This window comes from Raphanus sativus, unplaced genomic scaffold (genome assembly GCF_000801105.2).
Source record: "Raphanus sativus cultivar WK10039 unplaced genomic scaffold, ASM80110v3 Scaffold0130, whole genome shotgun sequence".
Lineage (NCBI taxonomy): Eukaryota > Viridiplantae > Streptophyta > Magnoliopsida > Brassicales > Brassicaceae > Raphanus > Raphanus sativus.
Window position 1 is genome coordinate 26,011 of NW_026615450.1, and position 12,899 is coordinate 38,909.

Genomic DNA, 12,899 nt, shown 5'->3' on the forward strand with positions numbered 1-12,899 from the left:
GAATTGACAAATATGCGTATAATTTTTCTTGAGATGCATCATGTAGATAATGAGATACAATGGTTTAGAAAAAGAAAGAGATACAATGGTTTGAGTCATACGTCAAATATTAATACAATTACTATTAGTATACGTATCGCAAGCAAATATCATATTTTTCTCTGTGATTTGTTAGACCTGAAACAAACCTAATTAATTTATTCCTCAATAGCAACAAATAAATGCAATATGAATGGATATGGTTGACCAAAAAAAATGCAATATCTAGAGTGCATATATATATGTGTCTAAGGTCTCTCTCCACCTATATTTGCTTAGACCATATGCTTATGATTTGTCTACGTTACAGAGTTAAAAAGTGAAACCCTAAAACCCAAACATATGTTCTTATTGCAATAGGAGTTGGGGCTTCTGATTTGGAGACACTGTCATATCAATGTGCCCCTTCCCTATCAAATTCTTCATATCCCTGAAAACATCATCAACATGTATGTATAGGTTCCTCCTTTTTGCCTTCAAAATATAAATTTCTGATAAATGCAAATAAAATAACATCCCAAAGTCTTCAGAGATGTGGGAATATATTCAGAATTGCTGTATGAAAATGAACATGTCTAATAAGGTTTGTCACATGTATTAATCTTATTTTCCATCAAGAGATTTTTTTTTTAAAAAAAGTATATGATAAATTAAGTACATACATATATCGAAAACTAAAAGCTCATGTGATATAACCATCGTTGATTAATAAAACTACAGAACATCTAATTAAATTGATTTAATGATTATGTATTGTTCTTTTAAACTCTTTAAGTTTTGAGTAGATATTCACATGACATTGTGATTGTCACTACTATAAGGGTTTGATCATTAACCTAGCTCACAAGCCAAACCTAAGATAAATACTCCATAACACTGCACCAAAAAGTCATTATGAGAGATACATGCATATGTTTATTTATCTAATTATATGCAGCACCAAACCAAGATTCTTTTGTAAGAAATGTACAAAATACGATAATTAACTAATTAACTTCATATTAGTAAGCCCTTTTTCGAAAAAGAAAATTTTATATTAGTCAATGCATCATATATACTCCTAATGTTTCAATTTAGATAAAGTTTTAGAGAATTTTTTTTATTTCATAATAGATGATATTGCACAAATATAGATAACTTAATTTTATCAAAAACATAGTCAATTGTATTTTTATTTATAATTAAATAAATTATTTTATATTATATTTTATTGATTCTTTTGATAAAAATAAATGTCTTAATATATGTACATTAGGATAGAACATAGTCTAATATGAAACAGAGAGAATATAATTTATAGTTCCAAGATATATATTGATAATCCTGATCCCGTTAATTAGAAGCAGCTAGCACTCCTCGTTGCAAAATCCAAAGTTGATTTTCTTTTTGGCACACCATATATACTCTGTTAGACGAAAACCCAAGATTAACATTTATAATAAAAAATAATTAAATACCGCGATTTGAGATGTCAGAAGTTATATATTCATATATAGGCAGTAGTAGCTTAGATATGGAAATGATTCTAATGTACCAACTGTACATGAAGTAAACTAAAAAGAAAGAACCAGTTACCTTTTGAAGAGGACAGAGAGTTCAGGGAAGAGGGAACATGATGGCCTCCATGCTTCACCCTTCTCTCATCATCAGCTGTCTTATTAACTAAGAAAACAAAGACCGAACCGAATCTCTCGATCCATACAAAAGTGTCGAATATGATAATGTCTTGTTAGATTTGCACAATATGACAAAGAGATGATGCATGCTTACGCCAGCACGTCTTATTATTGTGTCAACTTTTTAAAAATAAAATTATATATACCAGCGATTGAAGTAATGAAGCAAGTGTTGGTCCAGGAGTCGAAAGTATAATGCATGCATGTATTAGCCCTTTCACTGAAATGATTCTTGCGTGGAGAGACCATAAGGGTCCATCAGATTTTTTCCTCTCCTTCTTTTTTTTTTTCTTTCTAGTTCTCAAATAATAAATTTTGATATAATCATTGTAATGTTTATAATAAAAGAGAGATAAACATAGCATAAGAGGCACGGGGAATGATTTCCATCGAATAATAAATTGCCTCATATGTACCCAACAACCTCACAAGAAAACTACTACAAAAGATAATGAGATAGATTATTGGGAGCACAGCATGGGATACTGATGAATTAGCATATGGTATGTGAAAGATAGTGGGTCTCTTTGGTTAATTATTCTTCGATATAAACTTGTGTGCGCGCATGATACAGTAGCACTCAATTTATCCTCATTAGCACCAGCTTCCCCTACTCCCATTTTTAGTCTATGTTCTGTGCACAAAAGAAAAAAGTCTATGTTCCATTAGTAATATTTAGTTAAAGTGAGAGCTTTATATAGTAAACACTGAAATTTTTAATTAAAATTTTAGATTTAAAATACGTCCAAATTCGCTTGTTTTAAACTATATATATATATATATAATATTTGACATCCTATTTTATACACTTACATACAAGTAGATGACCAATGAGAATGTATTTAATACACTATTTTCTTAATCTACTAACAATCATGCTTAAATCATCCGAAATTACTTAGGGCATAATTAACCCCAGTTTTTTAACCGGAGTTCTTAATTCATGATTTGATATTTTTTTTTTATATATATTTTTAGTTAAGAGACAGTTTTCATATCTCTTATTTAAGAGACGGTTTTTAACTTTTCTTAGTTAAAATCCGTTTTTTACGCGAAGCTAAAAACCTCGATTAAGATATTGGGATTAATCATGGTCTTATGTATAATTTTAAATAATCCTTTTGACATATGACATGTTAAATAAACAACAAACGTACCAAACATAAGTGTAGTTGTCACCTAGAGGAGTGACGTAACTAGGGCCACCATGTTCACATGTCACTATCTTAAGAAATGGATTTGTTAGTTGTGGAGTCTATTTTCCTCTTTTGTTCTCTAACTAGGGCACATTCCCAATGATGGTGTAAGATTCTCACCTCTTCTATGTGGCCCTTTTCCACATCGACTGTTCCTTCCAAATTGATGACCCACAACATATGTTGAGAAGAGGACTTGTACCCACAACATATGTTGTATCCAAGACTACTAAGACATGCCATGCTTGAATTATCGGGGGGTTTGGCGATAATTCTTTTATTTTTTATTTTGGTTAAAGCGATGAACTTCTTACAACGATGGTTAATATAACTGTGTCCCACTGATCTTTCCCATTATCCTGTGTATACGTTTTTGTTATTATTTGTTTTGTTTTCGTATCTAAGAGGTTATAGAGATAATTAAGTTCATTTAGCACGCTTGGAGTGATCCACTATGCATATAGTTCCATTTTACATAACTAATTGATATAAGGGGTTAGTTATATGTAATATTTCAAATTGTTTATTGTGCAACTAAGATGTGGTTGGAATATTCTATTCCTTTTATTATCTGATGAATTATTTGGTTAGCAAATAAGAATGTGTAGGTGTGGGAGTGATGGAAGAGACAAGTGAGAGAAACGATTGGTGGATGCGCGTGCAGCTCTCTACTTGTGGGATTGTGGTCATAATGCTTTCCTACCCCTAAACCTTTCCTCCTTGTTTTGTCTTTTTCTGCTTATCCATTTTGGTAAAATATTAATAATATTTAACTTTTTAACCAAAAGAAAAATAATTTTATGTGAAAATATAATGTAATTGATCTTCATGGCTTGACAAGTTCTTTGTCAATGAAAGAAGCATCTCTGTCCAGTAGAGTAGAAGGTTTTTTTTTGGTTGGCTCTTGTGGTTTTAGGAGGCATTTGGTGACTTTAGTATTCTTGGTAGTGGTTAGAGGCTGATGGTCGTTTTTTGGTGATCCAGATGGTCTGTCTTCTTTGAACGTTTAAAGATGTATGTCTTTTTCATTAATATATATCAATTTGGAGACAAAAAAATTGATCTGCATTCTTCCTACAAAGTTAAAGAAATTAACATACACTACAAGAAAAACCAAAAATAGCTACAATTTTTTTGTGGCTATTAACTGATTTTTGTGGCTATTTGGTCGATAGCTACAAAGAGCCACAAAAATAATTCGTTGAGTATAGGCTTGTGGCTATCAGAAAAGTGTTGCTATTTGTTGCCGTCATTCTACGGCATAGCCACAAACGATATTTGTAGAGAATAACTACAAATAGCTTCAAATATATTAGTAGCTATTTTGGCCACAAAATTAACATTCTAAACTGTGGCTAGTATATAATTGTTCAAAAATATGAAAAATATAAATCACAAAACAAAATATAAATATATGTGTATATATATATATATATGTATATAAAATGGGTTTACAAATTAAATTGATTTGCCAATGAAAATTTTATTTGTAAATTGAATTTGGTTTGTATGTGTTACAAAAAAAGAATCTGGTTTTATAAACTAAAATTGGTTTACAAAATTACATCTGGTTTACTAAAAAAACGGGAAAAAACTAAACCAAATAATAAAACCTAAACCTAATACAAAATTGTCTATCTTCTCCGCATCTTCACCGCCGCCTCTTCGCTTCCACCACCGCTGCTACGACTGCAAGCACCACTGCTGCACTGCAACTGCAGAGAGGAGACTGACTATCACACTTCCACAACGGATTCTCTTAAGCATGTATCATCGTCTCGGGTTGAATCGATTTCTTAAGCCAGATTCAGAGCAGATTGTGAAGGTCAACGAGCCCCAAAACGCGAGATGGCTTGAAGACGGTGAGACCGAGAGAGAGTAAATGATTCGCGTTCTGACATAGGGTTCATCGACGAATAATCTTATTTATTGACGGCTCTGGCTGAGAAGCACCAACGACGATGGTTTCTTAGTTTTGTTGTCGTTGTTTTCTGTGAGTGAGGAGAAACATAGTTGTTTATGGAGATAAAAAGAGACGAAGGATAAACAGATATCTTGAAAGAAGAAAAGAAAAAAGCGAAAAGCACAATCATCTGTGTCCATTAGATCATAACACATTCAATGGTTGATATTCATTTTAGAGTGATCCGTGCCTTTTCTTTATCAGCCAATAAGAATTCAGTTGCTTTTTTCATCTGGAACATAATTCAATTGCTTTTTTCATCTGGAAAATAATTCAATTGCTTTTAATGTTATATTAATACGTCTCTTTAGGGTAAAGTTATATCTTACGTCTAATGTTTGAGAATTATTAAGGTTAATAAATAGACACAGATGATTGTATTATGTTTGGAGTTTTAGTATTATGTTTGAATCAACTTTAAAATTTCGTCTGGAGTTTTAGTATTATGTTTGGAGATAGGGTTTGAGGGTCAGGTTCAAGGTTTGTAATTAAGATTTGGGAAAATATATTATAAGTGTTTGGATTTTCTTGACTAGACTTGATTTGTTTTTTTTAGTTCTTATAAATGTTGGGTCTGGCATATTATCTATATTTAGATTTTACAAGTAAGAATTTAGATTTTAGAAAATATATATATATATTGTTTATACGTTTTTCGTAGGTTAGAGTCTAAGATGTAAATATGAAAATGTTGGAAACGGAGGATCCATTAAACTTATTGTTTGATGTTTATATTTAAGAGTTGATTTAAGATAAATGGTTAGGTTTTGGAGTATGTTTAGCGTTTAGGGTAAATTCAGGGTTTATATTTTCTCCAAATAGCCATAAATTACATTGTATCTAAAAATTTCAACAAATTATTCTGTGGTTAATAGTGTATTTTTAGTTTCTACAAACTATTTTGTGGCTAATTGTGCCTATATATCTTCAAAAATCCACAAGTGTAGTTTGTAGCTAAATTAGCCACAAAAATCTGCATAATAGCTACTGATTTTGAGTTTTAAATATTGTGGCTATTTTTGTGGCTATTTGTAGCTGTAAAACTCTAGTCACAAATTTTTTTGTGGCAAAGTTGTGGTTATTTACAGTTTTTTCTTGTAGTGATATATCTGGGTATCAGCAGTTGGTTATTATTCTTTTTCAACTTACCCCAAATTATGTTTGGTTCCGTTATAAACAATTTGAGTCAAAGTTGGCTCTAAACAGAGTAAACTAAATGTTAAAAAAACAAAGTACACTCAACTCAATTTGGGTATGTTTTATACTTTCGTGTGGTGTATGTACATACATATCGAATGACTTTTGACACATTATATAAAGACATCCATGTAAAATAATGGATAATGATAATGCCGGACACACAGTTAGACAAAATTGCATGGAAGCTAGAAATGATGTTGCAAGGGCACTTTTGGGGTCACGTAACGAAAGCATTCATTCATTCATTCAGTCCTAATTAAAATTTAAAAGGAAAGTATTATATAATTATCAAAATGCCACGCCTGATCGTTTTTATTTGGTAATTTCCTGTTTATAAGTGTGTCTAGTATTGATACACCGTTTTCATTTGGATAGTAACCAATTCGAACTACAACAGTAAAACTTTTATAAATTAATAATATTGGGACACACCAAAACTATAATTTTTTATTAATTTATAAAGATTATTAATTTATCGAGATACTAATTTAACTAAAAACTCAATAAGTTATATACACTCAATAGAATCACATAAAATTTTATTTAAATATACAATAAGTTGTATACACCCAATAACTTTAATTGTGTGAAGAGCTAGAGAAACAAAGAAAAAAAACTAATAAGAGAACTTGAATTTCTTTGGAAATAATTACATTATCGGTTAAAATGGATTCGAACTCAAACTATATAACCGTTCCACAATATATTAGGTTAGGACATCGCCAACCCATAACACTATTTTAATATCAAAATCACATTATTTTAATGTAGTTTTAGCACTGAATTTTTTGCATCTCCAACCATAACACCAAATATTACACTAAAAGAAATATTCTTTATTATTGTATTATTAATTAATATTCTTTTAGTTTTTAATAGTTTTAATATCTACTTATTAATATATAGATATATTAAATAACAAAATGATATATTAAAATGTTAATAGTTTTCAAAATAAATATATTATATAACAAACTATTAATTTTAATTTCATAATTTCATTTTCTGAGTTTAGATTAAAAAAATTAATGTTTTAAATTAATTTTCATATAAATTAATAGTTTATATTAAATACACTTACAAGATAATAAAATAGTTATGGTATATTTATTTTTATTTAAAATAACTAATGCAATTACCAAAATGTAATATAAATCAAGTGTAATTAAATATAATTAGACAATATTTAAATAAACAGTTGACAAAAAAAAGTTTTGAAAAAAAAGTTTTGTAGCGAAAAAAGAATCACACAATAATGCCGTACTAGATTTTGACCCGCTCTTGAACGGGCGGATTTTTTTTGTTGTTTTTTCAGTATAAAGATTAACTATTATTCATTTTAATTATATAAACCGTAACATGATCAAGTTTCAATTATGAGGGTTTGTAATAGTGTGTACAGTATGGCAAAATGTAAAATGCGTCATACAACCGTTTTGTGTTTGTAATAAGTTAAACAATGTTTTATCCGAAATTCTTACTTGGACTATTATATAATTTTAAAGATTTATAATTATATAAAATATTGCTAAAAAGCGCGGGTTGTTTTCACTTATTAACCGAAAATTAATTTACAAATTACTATTATTTTGTTTCAAATCATAACAATTGAGTTCTTATATTTTTATTATTTGTTTTTCTCTTCAAAATAAAAATAAATAAAACAAATATTTGGTCAAGAGTGATTTGAATGAATTTATAATTTTTATTAAAGAACATATAATTTAAAAGTTTTTTGAAAATAATGTTGAGTTTTAAGAAGTGTTTTCATATTCGACCTAGATCTGCTGAACTGGTAGACCCGTACCATGTATATAATCTAGTTCAGATTTAATGAAAAATTGTTAATTAAAAATCCGATAGAACCCGGTAAAATCCAAAATTTAATTATTAACATGTGATCTAATACCAATGATCAAATAAAACATAAAATATCTTATAGTATTTTGATTTTTTATTAAATTAATGATATACTTTTTAATACTACATAAACTTTTGGTCTTTAAACTTTGATGATATTTTTATTATGTCATCTAAATAAAAAGATAATATAAAAACTTATTAATATGACAATATTAGTTTATTTTTGTTATTAATAAACTATTATAAGTTTGTATTTTTTCTATTTTTCTATTTTAAGATTTAAAATTAATTTTATGATACATAGATTTAAGAAAATAACATTATAATGTCATAATATTTTTTTATTAATTTAGTTTCAGAATATATATATCTAATATCTGAACATAAAATATTTATATTAAGTAATAGTAGCATATTTTATAAATATGTGTAAGCCCATTATTTATTGATTTATTTAAATATATTTCTGTAGACCCAAAACTAAAAGACTCAAATATCATTAATGAGTTTTATCATAGTTTGTAAAATTAATGATATTTTTGGAAAACTTTAAAATATTCATTAAGAGCATAATTTAAGAATGATTCTGATTTAATGGTATTGATTTTTTACGGTCTGGTTGGAGAGAGAAATTTTTAAATTTGTCACTATCTTACCGACTTCTCCTGCGATTGGAGTTGGCCTTAGACTTTATCTACTATTCAAAATCAAAAACTATTAAAAATTGAAACGTATCATTATCGTAATCGGGATTGAACACACCAACTAGTGGCGTCGACGAGAAACTATTGATGTATACTAGTCTGTCGTGATTAAATTCCTATCTTTCTATATGATATAACTATACTCATTTTCTCTTTTGGTGTCGGTAACTATATATGTTCCAACTTTATTTATTATGTTTTAGCAGTCTTGATCCCTCTCTAGCGGTCCTAGCTATATTTAATATATGTACATATATACACATTCGGATATGACCGAGCTAGTTGTGGTCAAATGAATCAAAGAGCAAATGTTTAATGATTCATGTTGATGCAACCAAATGTACTCATGATTCAAACTTTAGTAAAGTATCCTTCTAAAGTTAGCCCCCAACCAAATCATCACCAAATTAGCACACGATTTATCATTTCTCTATCCAACAAAAAAAAAGACTTCCTTGCTACATTCAATTTTTCATTCTTTTTTTGCTACGTGTTTAAGATTCAAAAATTTTACATTTTTCAGTACGTTCTTATCTTTTGTTAGAATTTAGGAGCCTTAATACATGTCGAAACTATAGGTTTTTTGAATTTACTATAGCTGAATAGAACTGTTTATATTTGATTTTGCATGAAATTCCAATAACAAATAAACCTAAGTTTAAGTTCAGAAAAAGTGTTTTGAGTTTAGAATAATTGTCTAATGTAAGATTATCCGGATTGGACTTCATATTTTCATGCTCTTTATCGTCTCTTTCGAATTTCTTATGATTATCCTTTTTGGACACGTTATTCACTTTGCTTGACTTGATAGTTTTAGTCTGAGGTTTGACCTTCTAGTTTGAACAAACTGAATGTTGACTCTTTATCAGTGAGTTTGTGTCCAAACTTTGGTCAGTTCATTTCTTCTCACAAAAGGTCCTACATCAATTGGTTATATATCCTTTTATTTGGACCCAGTTCTTTTCTTAATGGACATGTATGTGATTTGGTTATTACTTTTTTTTTTTTTCCCTCAAAGTTTTAGATTAGATAAGTGGGCCAAGCCCAACAAAAGGCCGAAGCCCGATTACAACCAACCAACTAAAGATAAGCCCAAAACAACTACGGGCCACAAAAAAACTTACAACGGGCCCTCGGCCCAAACCACAAAAACACACGGTCCAGACGGAGAAGACGATGAGGAAGCTATCGGGATACGTGGAGGACTCTGCTCCATTCAATCGACATCCGTTGATACCGCCTCAACCCAGCCGCTTCCACCGTTATACCGCCACATTCGTCGGAGCTTCGAAACCGGCAAAGCCTCCATACCGAACCCTAATCCGTAGCTAGTTAATCTTTTGATATGAACTAACGTACAATTGATTGACAGTTCTGTTTATGGCACAAACAAAAATGATTTATCTGAATAAATTCTTTTCACCTTGAAATTTTTGAACGCATGACTAACAGATCAATGTGGATGCCATGATAAACGACTGAATTTTTTTTATGTCATCTTCATCTTCTACTTTTCTCAACTATCAATTAATGTCGCCAATCTTTAAATCACATGATTAGTAGCTTTTGAGGCGATATTAAATTTTACTGCTAACATTTATTTGGAAAGAGACTATATTAATGACTTAGCGATTCTATACAGTTTACACCGATAACATAATAATGCAAAACTAGTTTGTATTTCTAAATTGATGGCTAGTTTATACTAGTAATTTAGTGTTACTGGCTGCAGAAAAATAATGTAGAACCGACAAATGACATTAAATCCATTTCGTAATTCTATAACAGTTTTACAAATCACAGAATATTTTTCACAAGGATCAACAAACCAGCTAATGTAAAATGATGAACAACGACAATTTAACCCAAAAAAACGACTCAGAAACGCATGTCATAACCCGTAGGCCTTTCTCATTACAGAACACAAGAAAATAGAACAGAATCAGAAACGCACACTACTTGATATCTCACATACACTAAGATTCACAGATACATGCACATCATACAAACACAAAACTCTCCTAAGCTTTCTCGTTTCATTATGCCTGCAATCATGATTTCTTGGTCTCTTAACCCCGCATGCTCCTCCTTCTCTATCCTTCCAGAACATCTCCTTATATAAGTACCACTTCGCCTCCACTAGTCACCACTACCTCTCTCTACACACAAACACAAAACACACACATTTCCTCTGCTCTGTTCTGTTTCATTCCCACATCTCCTTCTGACCTTTGCAATGGCAGTGTCTGGGTTCGAGGGTTTCGAGAAAAGACTCGAACTCCGATTCTTCAACGACAACACAACCACCACCTCAACAACCAACAAAAGCCCAATGGGCCTCCGTCTCATCGACTTCGAATCTCTAGACCAAGTCTTAACCCAAGTTCAGTGCACGGTGGTCTCCGCCGTAGCCAACCACAGCTTCGACGCTTACGTCCTCTCCGAGTCGAGCCTCTTCGTCTACCCAACCAAAATCATCATCAAAACATGCGGCACCACCCAACTCCTCAAATCAATCCGACCTTTCATCCACCTCGCGCGTACCCTCAACCTCACCTTACGCGCGTGTAGATACTCACGCGGCAGCTTCATCTTTCCCAAGTCACAGCCTTTCCCTCACACCTCATTCGAAGACGAAGTCGTCATCGTCGAAGACTCCCTCCCGAAATCTCTCCGTCACCGTAAAGCCTTCGTCATGACGCCGTCTAATAACCCCTCGCGTGCTTGGCACGTGTTTACAGCCAGCGCTGACGTGGAGCCCGACGAGCCACTCGTGGTCGTCGAGGTCTGCATGACGGAGCTTGACCCAGTCAACGCCCTGAGCTTCTTCAGACGGAAAGGTGATGAGAATAATGATTCTGCAGGGAAAGAGATGACGCGGCTGAGCGGTATCGACGCGATAAACGAAAACGCGTTTGTGTGCGATTTCGCGTTCGATCCCTGCGGCTACTCGATGAACGGAGTCGACGGAGATCGTTACTCGACGATCCACGTCACGCCGGAAGACGGTTTTAGCTACGCGAGCTTCGAGTGCGGGTTGTCTCTACACGACGACGGTCGTGGAGATATCGCGGAGGTGTTGAGTCGCGCCATCGATGTTTTCAGGCCGAGCTGCGTCTCCATCGCCACCACTTACGGCGGGGAGGATTACGACCGCGAGGTGACGAAGCGGGTGGAGCGTGTGTTGGCGAAGAAGCTCGGTCTTAAGTGTCGGAGCAGGCTTATGGATGAGTTTCCAGGATCGGGCACGGTTGTTTTTCAGTCGTTCACTCCTCGCCGGAGATAGTTTTCGCCGGAAGAAAACAGAAAAGTTTTTTTTCAAAAAAAGGAACAGAAAAGGGTTTTAGGTTTTAATTGGTTGAGAGGAGAAAGAAAAGGAAGGTGGTGACGTGGAGGGAAACGATTGGTTGACTTGGGTAAGGAATGATAAATAAGTGGGAACATAGATGATCATGCACCCTTACTTTACACTTGTGGAAATGTCACGCCTAAGCATTTTTGAGGTTCAGTGTTTGTAGATTTTTAGTGGGCGAGAGAGGGTAAAAACGTTTGTTTCTTTGTTTCTTTTCTTTTGTTATGTTTGTTTTTATTTTAAATATCTTTTATCAGACATTTGCTATACGGTTTAGTTGTTCTTACTTGTATGGTTGCAAATTGATTCATTCATCACCTTAAGATCTAAGAAGAATAATTACTTAAAATATAGTAGCCTTAGTAATACATGGTTTGGTCCAAGTAGAAAAGGAGAAATTACAACCAACAAAAGTTTCGTTATGTTTTGTCGGTTTCAGTTTGGTGTTGGCAAGCACATGTCTAAAGTCGGAATTAATTAGTCTCACGCTGATATATTCTAGGCCAGTTTATCTATTGACCTTACAAAAAGAAAGTAATAATCTCTATATAAGTATATAGTTATAATAATCGCGCATGTAAACTCCTGTCCATCCCAACATACAAAAATACAGTTCGCACGTGACAATTATTGGCTAAAAGTAAACCACAATCTCGTTATGTCCAGTAGCAAAACGTAACTCGGTTTTTGTTATTTCTGCACTAAGATATTCTCTGAGCAGTGAAAGCCACTTCCACTCTGAAACTTCACTTTGTAACAGTTTATTACTAAATCGTGTTTTCTCTTTAATCAATCTGTAACAACCTGTCCTGCGGAACCACCCGTCCGTAGATCCAAGCTCACAGCGCTGCAGCGCACCGACCCCAACCCCAACCCCTCCATTATGAGTTCTCACTAACTCCATAA

At 32.5% G+C, this 12,899-nt stretch overlaps 1 protein-coding gene across 1 annotated transcript; it reads left to right on the forward strand.

Moving 5' to 3' along the window:
- The first annotated feature begins 10,732 nt into the window (after positions 1 to 10,732).
- LOC108846828 (S-adenosylmethionine decarboxylase proenzyme 4-like) lies at positions 10,733 to 12,260 on the forward strand. Its single transcript, XM_018620031.2, has one exon. The coding sequence runs from the start codon at positions 10,878 to 10,880 to the stop codon at positions 11,925 to 11,927; it is 1,050 nt and encodes a 349-aa protein (XP_018475533.1). The 5' UTR covers positions 10,733 to 10,877; the 3' UTR covers positions 11,928 to 12,260.
- The last annotated feature ends 639 nt before the right edge of the window (positions 12,261 to 12,899 follow it).